We start from the raw sequence: 21330 nt of genomic DNA on the forward strand, positions 1-21330 counted from the left end.
ACTCTGAAATCCTCGGTTTTAATGTTGTTTGTTTTAACAAAAGCTTTGGTGTCTCCATAATAATTTGTAATAAATGTTAAAATATCAGAATCCATTTGTACATTTTTTTAGGATAGTGATCAATTTGTTTCTATTAACTGAATCAAAGGCTTGCTTAAAATCTATAAAACAACAGTATATGGGCAGGTCGTATTCCCAATATTTTTCTGCTATATTATTAATGGTGAAGATATGGTCTATAGTGGATCTAAGTGTCCTGAATCCTACTTGGTTTTCCTCTATGATTTTTTCTGTAAGCACCTGTGTTATCTTTTGTATAATTTGAATGAATAGTTTATAACTGTAACTTAAGAGTGTTATGGGTCTATAATTTTCGCATATTCTTTTGTCTCCTTTTTTGTCAATTGGTATAATAATTCCTGTTTTCCAGTCAGTTGAAATTACTCCAGTATAAAGAATTTAATTAAATAAATTCATTAAGAAATTAATGGCTTCCTTGCCACCATATTTCTATAGTTCTATAGATATTTCATCTTTATCCACAGCTTTTGAAAGTTTCATTTGGTATATTGCATTTATAATTTCTGCTGGGATTATGGGTGGTGCCTTTTCATATATCATCTTTTCTGTTATATTTTCCTCCTGTTTTTTTTTTTGAAATAATGTTTGATAGTAGTCCTTCCAAATTATTTTAATATTTTGTATTGGCCAAGTTTCTAGATTTTTTTTTATCTTTCATTGTTAATGGTTTATCTTTATAGATCTTAGTTAATTCTTTGATAATTTTGTATACCGTTTTATTATAAATGATATAGGAAATGGCTTAAAGGGAGATTTTCAGTTGTTTGCTGATGATGCAAAGTTGGGTAACAGAATAAAAAATCAGGTTGATGTTGAAAGTTTGCAGAATGATTTAAATAAGCTGGTAGAATGGGCAAAAGGTAATGGATGTCAGTTCAATGTGGAAAAGTGTAAAGTTATGCGTTTTGGGATTAAAAGATTACCAACTGTGTACTACATTGATGGAACAGTACTCCAAGAGATTGATGAGGCCAAGGACTTAGAGGTGTTGGTAGATAGAGAGATGAAGTTCAGGGGACACATTGCTAAGGTGTCCAAGATTGCACATAGGATTACTTGGTTGTTGAGGAACACACTGACATCCAGATATAAAGAGGTTATTATTCCTCTTTATAAAGCACTGATACTTCCACATTTGGATTACTGTGCTCAGGTCTGGTCACCTGAATTCCTTGGAGATGAGGAGGCTGTGGAGAGGGTTCAGAGAAGAATGACTAAGTTGGTGAGTGATGTAAAAAATGCTCCCTATATTGATAGAATGAGAGCTTGTGGATTGCAAAGGTTGGTTGATAGGCGGAGAAGAGGGGATATGATAGAAACATTTAAATTACTGAAAGGTTTTTATAGGATTGATGCAGGAGAAACGTTTCAGCTGTGTGATAGTGATGGAAGAACAAGAGGTCATCCCTGGAAATTAAAGAAGAGTGTGGTTAACAAAGGTGTGAGAACAAGGTTTTTTGCCTGGCGGGTGGTAAATGAGTGGAATTCATTGCCTGACTTAGTTGCGAGTTCTTTGTCTGTAAACGAATTCATGAAGAGATATGACAGATATTGTTTTGCTAGTTTGGGTCTCCTGTGATGAGTCTACTGACTCCATGGAGATACCCGTAATAATAATAATAATTATCATTTCTTTTATTAGCTTCTTCACACAGTTTTGCTTTTTCCTCCAACCAGTTATTTTTGGCAGATATACACATTTTATCAATTTTGTTTTTAAGATTCTTATAATGTTGTTTATTTTCTTCTGTATTTTTTATATTTAATATATGCTTTGCTGCTCTTTTTTCTTCTAAAGTATTTAGAATTTCAGGGGTTATCCATTCATGATTTGGTCTTGATGTTGTACCAAGTATGTTTCTTGCAGTACTTCTAACATTTTTTTTACCTTGATTCCATGTATTTTCTATATTGTCATAGGATAATCTTGAGCCTCCGTAGTTCAGTCAGTATAGACAAAGCCCTTTGGTTGGAAAGACCTGGGATGGATTCCTGTCAGTGGTGACATAAGGAACCTTTATCTGGTCTCTTTCAACTAAAGGTGAGTTCGCTGGTCTCACACCGAAGTTGGGGGGTTCGGCCCCCAGAACAGGCAAACCAGCCCATGAACACATGCATCTGCTGGCATGAGGCACACCGGGAGGCAAATACGGTAGTGGTTAAATGTAGAAAATCCTCGACACTACAAGGTAAAAGAAGAGAGAAGAAATAATAATAAGAAGAAGATATATATATATATATATATATATATATGTAGAAAGTATTTTACCTTGGGTATAAAAATGTTAAAAATACCAAGCAATTTTAAACCTGGTTTAAAATTGCTTGGTATTTTTAACATATATATATATATACACCCACACACACACACATAAGGAGTCTAGGCAAAATACCACTGGTCAAATCAATGAATGATTACAGAACAAAAAGTATCAAGATTGAAAGACTGCAAAAACAAGATGCCATAAATAAGAAAATTCTGACTGGCTGATGCAATTAATTATTATTCTTACTTTCATTTTTTTTTTTTTTTTGTAAAAACTTTAAATTAATCAATTTTATTATTTATTTTTAACCATAAAAAGTCAAGCCAGACAAGTAGTTTTTTGTAGTAAGGTTATTATTCCATATCAGATATTATTATTAAATAATATTTGATGTGGAAGTTGGCTCCATAATTTAATGAATGATAAATAGGTTGTTAGTTATGCAAACATTCCATGATGAGTAGCTGACAACATGGAAGTTGATGTGATCAGAATAATAGTTTATCCAATTGCAGTGGGAAGGTAATTTGCCATTCTGATAATTGATGGGTTTGAGAAATGAAGTGCAATTACATGGTGTTCTAACATAAGTTTGTTGACATACATGGATTGGTTAAATGAAAGATCATTGTCCTGAATACTGGATAAATAGACTACTGTAGTATTCTTTCAGACTTCCATGGAGTATGAAGACTGTTTGCAAGAGGCCAAACACTTACACATTACCTTGCCTTCAAAACATTCAGTGTTGAAGCACTCACTATCCAGGTTAGTATGTATCACTTGTCATGCAAAAAACCTCCTTTCACTCCCATATTCACATGACCTTTGTACAATTTCCAAAGATGACCTCTCATTCTCCCATCACCTATTACCCCAAAAATGTCCCTGTATCTATATGTGGCAGGCTCCTTTTTTTCGACCTATATGCCTCAATCATATCACATCACATCACCTCCTTCTGTCTACCAAGCTCTATAGATCACATTCCCTAAATGTGTCCTTCTACTCAACATTCTAGTGTCCTGAAACAATCTTAGTTATTCCTCTCAGCGCTTCAAATGATCTGATCTGGGCATAGAAATAGTGCCTTATCAGTGAGACTATCGTCTTATCTATACTTGTCAGTTTTTTGCATTATAGCAGCAATTTTCTGGGTAACCCCTACAACTTTTGCAATGTGTTCCCTGTATTTCAGCTCCATTATCCAAGATCCCTAAATATTTTGCCTCCTTCACCTCCTGAAGCAAAGTTTCTCCAATATGATCAATCTCATTCCACCTTCTTTGGCCAAAGTGTATAATTTTACACTTGGCAACATCAAAGCAATATCCCCCATTCGTCAAAATCAACAAACTGTTCAAATCCTGACAATGCTCTTCTTAATTTAGCATCATCAGCAAACAATTGAATATCTCCTCACAAAACTTGAACTATATCATTGATATATAAATCAAACAACAGTGGCAGGTCCTAGAAGAGAACCCAGTTGTACTCCACTCATTACATTTCTTTTCAGGACACTGAAAAGGAAGATAATAAGTGGGGCACCACAGGATCCCATCAATCAAACATGCAGTGGAGTACCACTGAATCCCATCAGAGGACCATCCCTATAACAGGCTACCAAGTGACTATCCAATTCTGCATAATAACACTACTTTATTATGTGGTACTTTGTTCAATGCTTTAGCAAAATACAGATAAATCACTTTATTTCATGTAATGAAATTACATGAAATAGAGTGGGACTCAAATCCATGACCTGTTGGTTAGAGAGCAGGTATGTTATCCACTGGTTGTGCTGTGTAATCATCATTCCACAATGGCTTAGGAAAATGTGGGAACTGACTAGATATTTCAGGAAGTGCAGCTGTGGCTGCTGTAATAATACATTTTGTAAAATGCTTCAATGCATCACTGATAGGAGATGAACTGACAGTTGCAGAATCAAAAACTGCTATTGAGGAAAAGGTGGACCAGTCAGAGTGCTAAATTTTCCACCTTGACATCTGTGATGTAGCACATGGTTGTTCATGTACTAGAGTGGGTATCACAGGGAAAGTGATTCCTCCCAAGCTAAACTAAACTAAACTGTGGAAAAAGGGAGGGTGAGCAGATAGTTAAGTTGATTATTATTTATTATTACGGGCAACTCCAAGGAGTCATTAGACTCATCGAGGGAGGCCCTAAACATCATGTCAACAACTATTCAGCTTCCACACAGTATCTATCATACTTTGCCTTGAACTCACAACAGACTCTGGCAACTTATTCCACTCATTCACCACTCTCCATGCAAATAAACCTAGTTCTAACACCTTTGCTAACCACCATTTTGCCCAGTTTCCATGGATTACTCCCTAGTCCTCCCACCACTAGACCTGTTCTGAAAAATATCCTCTGAATTAATCTTATAGAAATAACTGGTAATTAGTTTATGGAATTAACAACGCAAATGAAGTATATTAATTAAAGGTAACTTTAATGAATCACTTCTATATTTCGGCAACGTCACATTGCCATCTTCAGGAACATAAAGATATGGTATGTGCACTCAGGAACTAACACAAAGCAAATGAGGAAGAAAGCAAGAAACTAATATTGTTCCTAAAGTCCTACTGGTGCCCTCTTGCGGGCTAATTCGGTAGTCTTGGCAGTTGGGCTGAAGTTCTCAATAATGAAAGTCTCCCAAATTTGGGGCAGTTTCATGCACCCAAATTTTTTGAGGTTAGGAACGTTCCTAACTATGAAAAAACTGTTTGGGATTCTCTTTAGCTTGCGTGGCTAATTTCCTTTCATAATCAGCTTTTGCTTTCCTTACCACACTTGTTACCTTTCTGGCCTGTGCTTTATACTGTTCATGTGCCTGCAGGTCACCTTTCTCCTTAAATTCCCTCCACAGTTGTTACTTTTTTTGCAGATCAAGCTTAGTGCTGTTATTCATCCATTTAACCCCTACTTGATTTACTATCTGGACTCTAGGTATACAGTCAGCCAGTACCTCCTTCAAACACTCCTTTACCACTTCCCATGCACTATCAATCTCCAGCCCTTGCAGTTTTACATGCCATGGCACTGAACCAAGCAATCTCCTGAGCTTGTCATACTCACCAGCCCGGTTGATGGCATGAATGTTTGGGTAGACATATAGAACAAGGTGTTGCTTCCTGTGTTTAAGGAGAGTTTTATTGTTGTTGAACATATGCTCAACAACTCTTCCTTTGATATTTTCAGGCACTACCCAACAGAGTGTTATGTCCATTTAAATCCCCCATTAAAAGTAAGGGGCATGGTAATCACAATATATATCATCAAGGTCATCTTGAGAAAAACTGCTACAAGAGGGAGGTAGATGCAGTAGATAGATTTCCAACAGAGAGTCTTATAGCAACTGCTTCATTGCTGGTGTTAATTTTGATTTGGTGGAAGGGAGTAAAGCTGTCCACAAGTATGATGATTTGTCTGTGTACAGATTCATCCCCTGTCCTTACAAATAATAGCAACATTACGGAGAGCCAGATCATCACTCGGTTTCAGGTATGTTTCTTGCAAGAAGAAGCATATTGGTTTATACTTCTGCAAGAGTCTCAATGTCATCTCTGTTTTGTCGGAATCCATGACAATTCCATTGTATAAACGTTTCCATTATTTCTTTTTGGTGGTATCATAACTACTCATCATCCCTATGATGAGTAGTTTTGTTTTCATTAGTATTGCATTTTTTCTTTTTTTAAGAATTGTGGATGGCCAGTATCCATCATTTTTTCTTCTTCTTCTGGAAAAATATCCAAGACTTCATCAAATCTCACTCCCTCTAGGGCACTCGGTATATTGATTGTTTTATCTTCCTGAGGGGGGGGGGAGCAGAGGTATCCATGCTACCTGTTGATGGGCCATCTAATAAAGGGTCTGGAGGCATATTTTTGATCCTCTATGTGCCAATATTTTTTTTAATAAGAGGATTTTCATGTAATGTCCGCGCGGTTAGCCTAGTGGCTATGCGCTTTGCAACCATATGCCTGGGGAAGGAGTGTCCTAGGTTCGATTCCCGTCGGTGACGTGAGGAGCTGAAGGATCTTCCTCAGCCATAGCCAAGTTAGCCAGTCTTGGGCGTGGACAGCAGGGTTTTTTCCCCCAGTTTATTCTGGGGTTTTTCATCCCGCAAAAGCAGGCAAACTGGCCTTGAGAACTCAACACTACAGGCCATAGGATACACCGGGGCATAAGGCTGACCACCTTATCCTGTGAACAGAGTGAGGTCCGATGATCAATGGACCCTCGACACCGCAAGGTAAAAGAGGGTATAAGGAAGATGAGATGATGAGATGAGATTTTCATGTAGTGGGACCCTTTTTGATATATCTTAAGGAGTAAGTCCATTATGCTTTCTCTCTTTTATTTGCTCAAAAGAGATAAGGAAGTGGAGATAGGATCTTTTAGGGAAGGTTATGAGAAGGCATAATTGACATCCTTGTCAATCAATGTCCAGACTGAAACTTTCTTTATAGTTGCCTTCTCAGTGTAAGAGGGTTTAGCAGATGTTGTTGCTACTGTTGTGGTATACTGCCTCTTTGCTTTCTGGTATGTGATGCATTGCTCTCTTTTTGTCATTACACCTTTGATATACTCGGGAGTATGTTGGGTGATCTCTCTCTCTCACAGAGCATTTGGGTGTTTTGCTCTTACAGTCTCTATTTTCAGATTCTTTACAGCCCACATCAGGCATAGGTGGCAAAGCCACAACAAGCAGTTTGAGAATGACCATATTTCTGACATTTAAAACACTGTAAGGAGTTTGGGATATCTCAACTGTATTCTGCACAGTTGAGATATCCTGCTTTGACAGATGTTGATGGTTTTGGTTTGTTAAAGGTAAAGATGATGCTTCTAGTGGGAACCAGATGCCCATCCCTATGTATTACTATTCTTCTTATGGCTGTCACTCCTTGGTCCTTGAGTCCAAAGCATATCTCTTCACTGGGAATATGAAGGAGGTTCGGATATTATGCCTCTAGAAAAGTTGGAAGTTTTGTGGGGAAAGTGACTGTAATTGGTATTCCTCCAATAGATGTTGCATGGAGTAATTTTGCTGATTGTGCTACTGTAGCTTGCTTCAATAAGGATATTGAATGCAGTTTCTTTACATTTTTTGAAATTCCTGCCAACTCTTCCAAACTCTTCATTAAGAAGAGTTTGGATGTTCCGATTGGATGTTCACCTGTTGAGTGTATGATTAGGAGCAGTGGCATATTTATTGCAGTCTCTGATGTTTTTTTTGTTTCTTACTTTGCTTTTCTCTTGATGATTCTATGGTTTCTGTACATAGTTGGGACTTGTTGAGGATGCTCTGATAAATCACATTAATCTTAATATTAATTTTATTTATCAATTTTAATTAAACAATTCATGAATTCTTTAATATTTTATTCTAATGCATTAATTCATATTTCCTTTTTACTTTCACACAACTCCAGCCTTCATCACGCTGTACCACATATGCCTTATTTGTTTTCAACAGTTTTTATATTTGTTTTGCTTTAGGGATGCTAACAAAGACTGGCTGGTTAAATATAAACATCAGTTAAGTGTTAATATCAAATATTAATTTTGTTTCATTTTAATTTTCATTCATTCATTTTCATTTTCATTCATTTTCATTTTAATTTAATTTTTGTTGTTATGCTTGCAAATCCACTGCTTTCTATTCAGCTTTTATGAATATAATTGCATCTTGCTTTCAGTCCCAATAAAAATATATTGCAATCTGAATCTATGCAATGATTTATTTTAAGAAATGACTAATTTCTTCCAAATCCTTCTTTTATATATTGACAGCCTAATGTCAGAATTTATAGTCACTCAATCACAAATATACAACAACAGAAGTCTTTTTGGTGATTCTTTGATCTGAGTGACATAATCTAAGAGTGTGGTCTCAACTAAATTCTTATATATTTCGTTTTTGTCCCAGCATTAGTAGATCATGTTCTTCTCATCATGATCATAATAAATTTCATCTTTTTTGCCTATTCTTTAACTGTCACTTTGTTTGTAGTTTATTATAGGTTCTGTAGTCTTCTGAATTTGATTATAGGTTCAATAGTTGATGGAATTATTATAAAAAATCTGCCAAAAAAAGTCGTTGCAATAAAAAAGAAAAAATATTACCTGCTTTATAATAAGTTCTCCATCTTTATAAGATTTTGGCATGAGAGCATCACACAAATTCATTCTTTCATATGCCTAATTAAAAGAAATTAAAATATGCATCAGGCTATTACTTAGTGCAAAACAATGCAATCTTTATTTGAACTATTAATTATTATTACCATTATTATTACCATCAGAACTCTATGAAATCAAAGATTCATCATGGGAGGTCTTTCTGTCTCTAACACACATATACACCTTATACTATGCATTAAATGCATTCACATTCTCTGCAGTCAGGCAATGATTCCAATTTTTCAGCACTTTCCATGCAAAAAACCTGCTTCTCACTCCTTGCTTATACCTTCCTTATACAGTTTACAGGGATGATCTCTTGTTAATGTAAATGCTTTTTTGTGATGTGTATTTGCAAATAGTAATGAGGCAAAAGTACCTTTTTGATATATGTCAGAGAAAATAACGAAAAAATATTTTTAAAAAAATGCGAATCTAATATTCAATTGAAAAGGTACTAATTATGTGCAGAAAAATACGTATATGCTTAGGGCTATTATATGGAGAGGGTCGATAAAGAGTCAAAGCTAGATAACTGGAAGGAGACCATGTAAACTTTTAAGGAAAGTTGAAAACTGACCATATATGTCAGTTCTCCTCATACTCCACACAGTTCTCTACTCCTAACCATCATCCGGCATATTGTGTTATTAGATATCTATCTGGATACTGAATGAATGAATGAGGATATACTGACAGTTTGGGACTTAAATAACCAAACTATATTCTGTATTGGCTTAAACTAAAAACAAAATGATTGGTATAACATGATGGAATGTCAGCTGGTTGAGACATTATTCAATTAAACAAGGTCCCTGCTATTTTTGTCAAACAAAATCAAGATGAACAGCAAAAGTCAGCTAACAAATCCAACTCAAAATCAGCAGAAATAAACATAGGTGCTATCAACATAAGCATAGTGGAACTAGTAGAAGAATTTGAGAAGTCCCAAATGACAAATGTTATGTGCTATAAACATTTCTATTGCATGATGAATGCCAATAAAGAAGGCAGATAACAAATTAAAAAATTGAACCTAAACAGCAGAGTAGGAAATGAATACCAGACATACTGAAATGTTAGGGAAAATTTGGAGAAAACAGCAAAATGAGTGATAATCATAATGGTAAAATCCTGCTAGATTTCCTTTCAAAACAAAGACTGGTCATTATTAATACAAGGTTTCAATATAAAGATGATACAAATTCAAATGGAGAGAAGACATGAGAAAAGTCTCATTAATTATGTTATTAATGATAGTGATATCTTGACAATAGTTCAGCATAAAAAGAGTATACTATACTGGGAGTATGAAATAGAAAGTAATCAACATTTAGTTTTGAGCAGGCTAAAAATCAATATCATACTGGAAAAAAAATGATAAAAGATGTATAACAGTTTTTAAAAAAGAATCAAAGCCAAGCAGCTTTCAGAGGTCAATAAAAAATAAGAGCTTGAAAACAAGAACCAAAACTTGGAAACTCACTGGAAAATTCTGAAGAAAATATTAATGATTCTGCTAGGGATAGCAGATAATGAAGTTTTTTTACAAGGATCTTCCAGTCATCCTTTGATAATTATTCTTTCTTGTAATTGTCACATATCAACAGAACTCTGTAGGATTTTTCCTGGCTAGACCGGCTGATTTCTAATATTACTGCATATCTGCTTCCTTACTAACCAAATGAGATTCCTGGCCTGCTCTTTGGCCTTAAGATGTCAACACAGCAATTCACTTATATGTCTATAACCAATCCTACCCAAGTACTTGCTGGTTGTAATTTCTCCACGATACCTACCCTTGCCCAATCACTTTGTATTATTATTATTATTCAGGCCTCCATGGAGTCAAAAGACTCATCGTGGGAGGTCCTTCCTAAGAAACACAAAGTCCATCAAGACTCATCGAGGGGAGGTACCCCCCCCCCGAGAAACACAAAGTCTATCATACCACTCCTTAAACTCAGTGGCTGTTCTCACTCTCACCACTCCATCTGCATTCATGGTTCAACCACCCTCCATGCAAAGAAACCACTCCTCACCCTCTTGCAAACAGTTTCCTTTCGTAACTTCCAGGGATAGCCTCTTTTTATCACCGCTTACCACATATATCTGCTCAGTCTCAATATCTCACTCACATCCTGATGTATTCCACTCCTATGCTGATATCATTCATCTCCATATACACATTCACTACTACTTCCAACATCCACTATCCTTTCAGATTTGCAATGGTTTTGTAGCAGCTTTGTAGTACTTGTTTTCTTCTATTCAATCTTGTGTGAGGAAGTGTTTGATGCATGGTCTTATTTCTTATGCTGATCGCTTTATTCTCTAAGTGTTCTATGCAGAAGATGGTTTAAAGAGACAGTCATTTAACCCAAATTTTGAAGACTTGCATTTTAAGGCCTTCTCTAGGGCCAGATGGCTAGGCTATGACTCTAGTTCACCCTTTATTCTATACTACAATCTTCTAGTAGTTCTAGCAGTTATTTCAATGTCTTGTGCTTTGTGGCAAGTATTTTTGTGGTGTGAAGATGCTGTTTCAATTTGGCCAAATATAAGCAGTTTAAAAATGCTTTAACTTACTTTGTTCTTAAACAGTGCATTGATACCATTAAAAAGATATAATGAATAATAGCCAACACTTAAGCTTTGCTGCACGAAAGAGAAGGAATAATATACTACTTGTAAAAGAGAAACAAAAGTTTTTTCCCCCTCAGTACTCCCCTTCTGAGAAATATCTTCCCACCACAACTCCATTCTTCAGTAGATTGAGATCATAACAGACTATGAAAACAAATCCAAACAATCTGCAATGCATATTGTTTTCAAGGACGAATGGGTATGAAAAAAAGCCAACTATAAAGTTGTTTTTGTAAGATGTCATTAAATAAACCACTCAAAGAAGCAGCCAAAAATTATCTACAATTGACTAGATCATCGAAAGATTCCCACCTACTACTAAAGGAGCCATTCATTAGATCAAGTGATTCCCACTTACTCCACTTCATTGTTATTCCACTTCTAACTTTTTATTAAAAGGCTACTTCAGGTTTCCAATAAACAGTTAGCTGGCAGGGTTTCCAGATTATCTATCATCTTAAGATATTCACAATAATCTAGCCCAGTGAGATTTGAACTTACAGCATAGGCTGGAGAGAAGATGCACTATCACTTAGTCAACCAATTAATAACTTCATTGTTGTTCATATAAATTTCATTATAGTAGTTTTCATACCATAATTTGCTGTTTAAATCCATTATAATATTATAATGCATAACCAATACCTAATACTAAGTATCTGTCTAATAATAATTTCATAAAAATAGTTTTCATATAAAAACATAAAAAATTCCTTCTAATTTATACTTACTTCTAATGTCTGTAACATAGGTACACCTTCTAATAATTGCTCATATTCTTTTCTCTTTTTAAAGGCACTCTTAAGTACTATCCGCCTGAATGTCTGTCTGTTCTGTGATAACAAAAAGGAGTGAATAGTTATTAATATTTGCATAATATGCATGGCATAAACAAAATATACAGAAATACATAACAACCTTATAAAAGCTATATAAATAGCCAACACTTAAACACTTTTCTGCATGAAAGAGAAGGAATAATATACTACTTGCAAAAGAGAAACAAAAGTTTTTTTTTCCCTCAGTACTTCCCTTCTGAGAAATATCTTCCCACCACAACTCCATCCTTCAGTAGATTGAGATCATAACAGACTATGAAAACAAATCCAAACAATCTGCAATGCATAAGTTTTCAAGGAAGAATGGGTATGAAAAAAAAACCAACTATAAAGTTGTTTTTGTAAGATGTCATTAACCAAACCACTCAGAGGAGCCATATCTTTCAGAGCATGTCTTATGAGTGTCCCAGATGAGTCTTTGACTCCATGAGGTCTTGGGGTAGTAATAATAATAATAAATAATGAATATTGTTATTAACACTAAAACACATCAAAACCTGATCTGCTGTTTGCAACTAAAACTTAAACTGCCACAATAACCATAGCCTATCCTAACTTTCCAAATTACACCCTGCATGATTTTCCTTCTGCCATGAGGGTGGTACTTGTGCTTAAGCCCTCCTCTAACATTTGCAGGGCCTGAGGCAAGAGTAGAAATGGAGGCACAAGTTCAATTCTCTCTAAATATATAACAGTTATAAATCAGGCTAACAAACTGTTAAATCAAATAAGTTCTATTCTCCTACCTTGACCAATATACTTTCATAATGCCAAAAATTTGAAAAATATGTGTAAAGCTGTGTTTTTATGAATAAAGTTGACAAAATATCAAAGATAACTGAATTTAATTATTATTGTGCATGTCTGAGGAGTTCTGTTGATGGGCTGGCAATGTTTGGATGAGTAATAAAATAAAGACATGCATAAATCATAAATTATTATGTATTTATTCTATAAAATTTATTTTTCCATAAAACTGATTCTGAAAATTTCAATTTTTACCTCTTATTTTAATAACACATTATGAAAAATTATGGAGACAACTACCGTGTTAGAGCAAAACTTTAGTTTAATATAAACCAAAATAAACACTCGACGTTTCAATCTTCATATCAAGGTCATCGTCTGGAGCATATGCATATATACAACGAAACAAGCTGCACTACAATCCACATGGTTTGCTAAAGTTACTGACCAACTGTTACAACAATTATTGGCCTGCCTCTGGTGGGAAAAAAAATCTTTACATCAAAGCTAGAGTCTTATTATTATTATCATCTATTAGGTTACAAAATTAAATTGGGCTAGAGAGCAACATGTTTAAATATTAAAATAAATATTAATATAAACAATATATATATTCATAAAAAAAAATTATATATATATATAAACATGTTGCTCTCCATAATTTTTCATAATGTATTCTGATCACCGTGTAAGCAGGAAGGAAAGGATTCTTATTTTAATAAATTTAATTTTTTCTGTTTGTAACAGATGTGAGCAAAATTATATGAGCTATGTATTAGTATAATACATTACAGTAAATAAATAGCAAGATGTAACTATATATATAAAACTACTGCTTATAATTAATAAGAATAAGACTGTCCTAAATTGTAGGTAGAGAGAGAGAGAGAGAGTGTCATTACAGTTCAAATTTGGGCCATGTATTAGCACTTTCATCATCAATTTGATGCTGCTTTGCTAAATTAGACCTCTCAATCTTTTTATAAATGATATTTATAGAAATTTATAGATTACTTGTTGCCGTAGTATTTTCTGTCTGCCTAAAGTAAAGAGATGGCAATCCTAAGGAACCTGGTAAACACTTGGGAAGTATAGAGGAGATAGTTACTATATCAAGGGTAAACTAAGATAAGCAGTAGTTGGCGAAACTGTCAAAGTGTTGCAGTTGTAAACAGGTATAACCACAAAAATGTTTTCCAAAAATTGAAAAGAAAGAAAACAGTGTCTAAAAGTTTAGCAAGTTATTATTATTACCATTCCAGACCTTCACAGAGGCACAACACTTATTGTGGGAAGTCTATCTTAGCCATCATACTGAAGTCTATCATACCAATCCTGAAACTCATTCACAGTCTACACTCTCATTACCCTTTAGGCAATGCATTCCACGATATTGCTCTTACAACTCTTCATCCAAAAAACTTACTTCTCACTCTCTTAATCACTACATCCTTTTTTTTTTTTTTTTTTTTACAACTTCGGGATGCCCCCCCCCCCCTGTCTTGCCTCTTCTCATATGAAAACTCTCTCTAGAATCAATCTGGTAAATACTTTTCAACAGATTAAATGTTCAATCATATCCCCTGACTTCACCATCTATTCGACAAACTGAAGTGTGCATTTTCTCAGTCTATCCTCATAACCAAAACTGTATATCATATTTGTCATTCGCCAAATATGATAAATATGATATCATATTTGTCATTCACCTGTGCACCTTCCTCAAGTTTATGTCAAATTCTGGTGACCAAATCTGAGCATAATAATCCAGAAGTGGTCTGATCAGAAGTTACTACAATGTAACCAACAACCTTTAATCTCTGCTAGTCAATATAAGAGTAACAAGAGCTTTGCATGAGGGTAAAGAATAGTCTTTTTTTTTTTTTTTTTTTTTTTTCCAAAAAGCATTTGACAAGGTGTCACATGATAAGTTGATTTTTAAGTTGAAACATATGGGTTTGAATTCAAATTAGTGGACTGGAATGATGATTGGCTCTCTGACAGATATCAAAAAATTGTATATGGGGGATATATCAAATTGTATCAAAGAAGGATACAGGTGGAGTTCCACAGGATTCAGTCCTGGGACCATTGCTGTTCAATCTTTATGTCAATGATATTGTCATCACAGGACTACAAGGAGATGCTCAGTTGTTAGCAGATGATGAAACTTGAGAGGGTTATTAGTATTAGTGTTGATATTTTGGCTCTTCAAGAAGATTTGAATAAGCTAGAATGGTTAGCAAAAGTATGAGGATGTCAGTTTAATGCAACTAAATGTAAGATTGTTGGAAGTTTTTCCACTTGGTTATACTATAAATTAAAGATACCAAGAAATTATATACTTGGTTTAATCCTTTATCCAAGTGTAAGCAAACAAAGTTTGCACCTGAATATAGAAGTATATAGAAGCTAATGACTTCACCTCGCTTGCTTTAGTATCCCATAATGCAAAGCACATATCCTTATGGATATTATGCATTATGGGATACTAAGGAAAGTGAGGTGAAGTCAATAGCTTCTACAGGGTGTCCCAAAATTCACGCAAGAAGTAATTTTGATAGAAAACACAGGTTTTTAATTAAAAATTGTAATTTCTTATTGATTCATAAAGTATACAATATAGGGTTATGCATGGAATAGCATATCGGGTAAATGGCCTCCACGGCTTTGCTGGCACTTACGCATTCTTTTGTCGAAATGTGACTGAATTTCATTGATACAGCGCTCAATTTCCTCCTTCAAGGCATGGGTGGTCGTGGGCTTGTTGGCATAAACCTTAGACTTCAAAAAATCCCAAAGAAAAAAGTCCAACGGCATTAAGTCACATGATCTGGGCGGCCAATTCTGATCACCAAAACGGGAAATTACATGACCAGGAAATGACTCATGCAGTAATTGAATTGTTTCTCGGGCTGTATGGCATGTGGCACCGTCTTGTTGAAACCACATGTCGTCCACATCCATATCTTGCAATTTAGGCACAAAAAACTGGATTATCATGTCACGATAGTGAGCACTATTAACTGTTATTGCCTTACCAGCCGCATTTTCGAAGAAGAATGGACCGATGATGCCTCCAGCCCAAAATCCGCACCAAACAGCGATACGTTGTGGATGCATTTGTTTCTCAACAATCACTCGTGGATTTTCTAAACCCCAAATGCGACAATTTTGTCGATTAACGAAGCCATCAAGATGAAAATGAGCCTCATCGCTGAAGATGATTTTGTTCAAAAAATAAGCATCTACTTGTTGTTGTTCCATAATCCATTCAACGAACTCTCTTCGCTGTGTGTGGTCATTTTTAATAACCCTGAACTGTCAGCTGTCTTTTTTTCTCGTTGGCAACACTTTACCGCGCAAATGGCGCTAAATTTAAATCTTGCGTGAATTTTGGGACACCCTGTATATACGAGTTGCCCCAGTAATGAAAATACTTCAGGCGCAAACTTTGTTTGCTTACACTTGGATAAAGGATTAAACCAAGTATATAATTTCTTGGTATCTTTAATTTACAGATGTAAAGTTTTAAAATTTGGAATCCACAGATGTAATACTTCATACTTACTTCATGGGATTATACTGCTTCCAGTATAATCCCACTTTGCTTCCCCCACCAAGGAGGTGGAGGAAGCAAAGCAATGTCCTGTAATGTTGAGGACATTGACTGTAAGGGATAAAAGTGTGGTGGTCCCATTGTATAAAGAGCTTTGATCAGACCACATCTGGACTTCTGGTCACAAATATTCTCATATCTGGTCACCGGGATTTGAAGGGGATGAAGTAGTCTTGAAGAGGGTGCAGAGATGGATAACAACAATTATATCAGGACTGTTCAATGTTGATTATGAGAATAGACTGAGAGCATGCAAACTGCAGATTTTGGTGGATAGAAGGCAAAGGGTAGGATATAATCGAGACATTTAGGCTGTTGAAAGGTTATTATCATATTAACACCGAGGAGATTTTTCATATGGTAGAATGAGAGCAAGAACAAAGGACCATCCCTGGAAGTCGAAAAGGAGGTGGTAAGTAAAAGGGTAAGAAGTAAGTTTTTTGTGTGGAGAATGGCAGGAGCATGGAATGCACTGCCTGAGAGGGTGGCAAACTTACAGACAGTAGATAAGTTTAAGGAATGGTATGATAGACTTTGTGTTGCACTCCCACGATGAGCCTTGTGACTCCATGGAGGTCAGGAAATAATAATAATATAGCAGTCCTCTGGGTTGTCTTCACAACATTTCCTCTGAAATACTATCAACTCCAATATTTCTTACTTTTTCTACTTCTTCCAGTATAATTCTACCAAGTGAGCATGAAGCATCCCATCTGCGGATCTCAAATATACATTTGACTGTATTAAACGCATTCATGTTTCTACTTTAAGTTTATTCAACTTCTCCTGAAGTGCCACACCATCAACACTATTAATAATAACCCTCACAAGCGTTAACATTATGTACTTGTTATTTATTACATAATCTGAGGATGTACAGTTAAGTACATAATGTATATGATATTCTTAAGCAAAGAAATGCTTTCAGAAAAATCCGTTCCTTTCAGAAAAAAGAAAAAATCCACTGGGTATATAATTATCATATTAGTAACAAATAATAAACACAAATTAATATTGTGAAAACTTACCATAGCCCAGAGAGAACCATCATTGGCTGCTTCAATTGTAGCAGCACGGGGCATGTTATACATAAGGGCCAGTTCACCAAAACTACCAGCATCGTCATATTTACCAACAAGTTTATCTTTGTCTCTATCTGTGGAAACATATATGTTGTAGACACCACTGCAAAGAAAATTAGAAATTAATTTAATAATAAGGTGGTACACCGGTTGGCAACTCGTATAGGTAAATATGACCTCTCCATTGTGTTTGCCTTAGTATCACCACTCTGGGTCTGCCTCCCACTGACGAGACCTCAATAAAGGTCGAAACCGGTCTGGGTAGTGGCCCTTCCCTTAATGCATGGCAGTTTACATGTCTGCAAGGAGATGTGCTTTGCATTATGGGAGATACTGAGACAAGGAGTGATGAGAGTTTGGTCCACCTTTGTATGAGTTGCCAAGGAATGTACCACCTTACCTCAGTCCTGAAGATATTTTCAGGTGCAAACTTCGTTTGCTCACACTTGGATAAAGGATTAAACTAAATTTATTATAAAATTAGAAATTACAAAATAATGTAATAGAAGTATGCTGATATAAAATTGGCAAATAAATCTTTTATGCTACATAATCAAGACAAAATTTTCTCTAAGTTTTGAAATTTAGCAGACACAGTAAGGAAAGTACTGAATACTGTCACTAAATGTCCCACTAGTTGCAAGTTGTGCACTAGGCTAATATATATATATATATATATATATACACAAAGTGTTTCTTTATAATTCTGTGATCTCTATGGTAAGGAAGGATAAAGCTACTGTATCTATGAGAGAAAACCAGCTGATGAAGCCAAAATAAAAATCCTAAAGAATTCTTACACTGTGTGGCAAGTAAAAGAAGGAATGCCTATGGAAGGATGACTTTAAAAACTGATGATGGTGGGGAAATAACAGAAGCAAACCAAATAGTTGAGTTACCGAGTCATCATTTGCAAGGGTATACCATCTAGGTGATGATATTATAATGTTTGATGTGACAATGAATGAATGGGATAACAGACATAGCAGAATTGGAGATGCTTATCACATTACAGAACCTATGTGAACACAGCCATGGGATTAGATGGCATTTATTACTAATATGTGCATGGGAATTATAAGCTTCTCTGACCAAGCATTGGGAAGAACTGGAAGTGGACATAAATGTGTGAGCAGAGAAGAAAGGAATGGGATGGCATCAGATGTGGAAGGAACATTTCACTCTAGAGAGGGTTGCTGGAATGATAACAAGAGAGAGAGAGAGAGAGAGAGGAATGGCTGCAGAAAGGTATGCAGGAATCATATCCAAGAAGTGGTATTGGTGGGACTTGCTATAGACCCAGAAATGAACTATTATGTTTGTATACTAATGTCTGCAAAATATTACTGTGAGCTTTTAATTTATCAGCAGTTTTTGTAAAGTATTCTTTGAAAGTTCATACATTTGTCTAAAATTGCTAGGAGCTACTTTGGGTTCTGGTGTATTGAATTCAGAAATAAGAGTAATGAAATGGTTGCTTTGATTGAGTTCATTCACCCCCAAAATTTTTGGAATAAGTGAAATGTTGTTGAATGAGAACAACATATTGGCAGGAACAGAAACTGATGGTATGATGTTTTTGTGATCATAGAAAAGGCAGAAGGGGAGGTGGAGTACTGATGATGATAGAGTTGAGCCTATGCAAGGTGAAAGAGGAAAATAATGACAGTGGTTTTGAGGTAGTATAATGTGAGAAAGAAGTGGGCAGAATGAAATATTTAACTGGATGTTGTACTGACCTGGGTATAAACTAGCCAAGCAAATAAGAAAAGGATAACTATTACAGATTATTTTAATTATGGTAACATAGATCTGAATAATAAAGAGATAGCATCCATAAATAGGTATCAGAGGGCATATGAGGATCATCTCATCAGAGGATGTTATTATAAATGAGGTGTCGAATTTCCCTCCGGTTGTTGAGAGTGAATGAAGTGATTACCTGGGTGATAGTCAGCTATATCATCGAATGAGAAGTTGGATTGAAAGGAGATCAATGTTACTTGGGTGCTATTCAAAAATGAACTATCTAGCAGAACTAAGGTATGAAATGGATGACTAAAGAAGTTAAGCATACAATCTCGAGGAAGAAGGCATTATGAAGGCAACATAAGATGGCGGTGACATGAGGAATACAAAGAACAGGCAAGGGAGGTGACTCACTTAGTAAGGACTATAAAAGTGCAGTATGAGGAACACTTAAAAAATTCCAGGAGTTCTTTTGGTATGTAGCCAGTAGAAGAAAGAAAGATTATGGAGGATGACATTTGTCAGTGAAAATGGCAGAAGGATAACCACTGCAGAGTAAATGAGCAGTTCATAAAAATATTTCATATTTATGAATGTGACATTATTCAGAGCCTGAGTGCAGTAGAAAGGGAGGAGTAGATACTAATTGTGAGTAAGCAAGAGGTACATGAAGAGTTGAGTAAATTTGATGTTAATAAGACTGTGGGACAGGATGATATATTACTAGTATGTTTTGAGACAGTTTCCCAAAATTTTTTGGATCATGCCCCACCTCAAAGATTTTGATGCTCTCCCCCCCCCCCCCCCAGCATAACAGTCAATTAAGTCCCGAAAAAAGTATAATATAAATATGTACTTTAAATAAAAAAGGAACATGGGTAAAACTATTTTTAATTCAACTTTCTTCAATGAATATAAATTTTATATTACACTTTGTATATTATAAAACATAAATTGAAATGAACTCAGGAAAATAAAATTCAAGTTAATGCAATCCTTGAGCTTGATGTCTTCTGCAAAGAGTTTTTATTTGAGGTACTAATTTAGTTATTTTCAATCTCAAATCCCCATGGTTTGTGATATTTAGATGATTTCTTTTTCAATAGCAAGCAGTGGCGGCCTGTACATAAGCACTGCGACACTGCAGCACCCCCAAGGAAAAAATGAAAAAATTAAATTTTGTCTATGTTTATAAATAATAACAATGCTTACAACATTATATAAATGCAATACAACATAATAAAGGTTATAGCTTATGTTTTGACATTGAGTGAATAGTTAATAATTGGAATTGCTCAATTAACGCTTTAGATTACGAAACAAATGCACTGCGATCTAATGCCAATATTCGTTTGCACATGTCATTGTACGTTACGTCATTAGATACACTGCTGTTTGGGCAATGTATGTTATTCTTGCACGCGTCATTTCTGTGAGATATGAAACATTTATTATTGGTGCGTGTTTGTGGTGAACTATTTTTTGTAAATCTTATTTCATTTTGTTAAAATAACATATAATTATTTATTTATTATAGATACAAGGCTGAATTATGAAGAGTGTCACTGTTGAAAATAATTATATTTTTTCAATTATCGTTACAGGAAACAAATGCACTGCGATCTAACGCCGATATTAGTTTGCACTTGTCATTGCTATTGATACAAAACTTTTATTATTGGTGTTTGTTTGTGGTGAGGATGAAATATTTTTAATAAAGCAGTTTTTAATATGTAAATTTATTTATTAATAAATTCATTACTGATTAAGGGAAAAAAAAGTTTTTTTTTGTATATGCAGCACCCCCCCCCCCACTTAAAATTTTTACCAACCACCACTGGTAGCAAGTCAATTACAGCACCAAAGCCCATATTCAACTTATATGATGACAGGAAGGGCACAGTATTATTTTTGCAAAACTAGTTGAATTTCGGTATTTTGTTTTTGTCTCATCAGAAAGCCATACCATTGTTCCTTTTATGTTAAATAAATTTCTACTAGACTCATCATTTTGCTTTTCTGAGAGTTTTTAATACTGTATTTATGTTGACTGCTGTACCAGTGATGTCAGC

At 35.1% G+C, this 21330-nt stretch overlaps 1 protein-coding gene across 3 annotated transcripts in view; it reads right to left on the reverse strand.

The window, feature by feature from the left end:
- Pka-R2 (cAMP-dependent protein kinase type II regulatory subunit) overlaps window positions 1-21330 on the reverse strand; it is a 431144-nt gene that overhangs the window by 62165 nt on the left and 347649 nt on the right. For all 3 annotated transcript variants that reach the window (XM_090400102.1, XM_090400101.1, XM_090400103.1), the window contains exons 7-9: window positions 17456-17612; window positions 11954-12055; window positions 8520-8594 (exon numbers count right to left, since the gene is read on the reverse strand). In XM_090400102.1, coding sequence (XP_090256228.1) covers window positions 8520-8594; window positions 11954-12055; window positions 17456-17612 — 334 coding nt within the window. The remainder of the gene's footprint in view (window positions 1-8519; window positions 8595-11953; window positions 12056-17455; window positions 17613-21330) is intronic.

This window comes from Typopeltis vanoorti, chromosome 11, assembly GCF_054136105.1.
Source record: "Typopeltis vanoorti isolate ZY-2024b chromosome 11, IOZ_Tvanoo_1.0, whole genome shotgun sequence".
Classification (NCBI taxonomy): domain Eukaryota; kingdom Metazoa; phylum Arthropoda; class Arachnida; order Uropygi; family Thelyphonidae; genus Typopeltis; species Typopeltis vanoorti.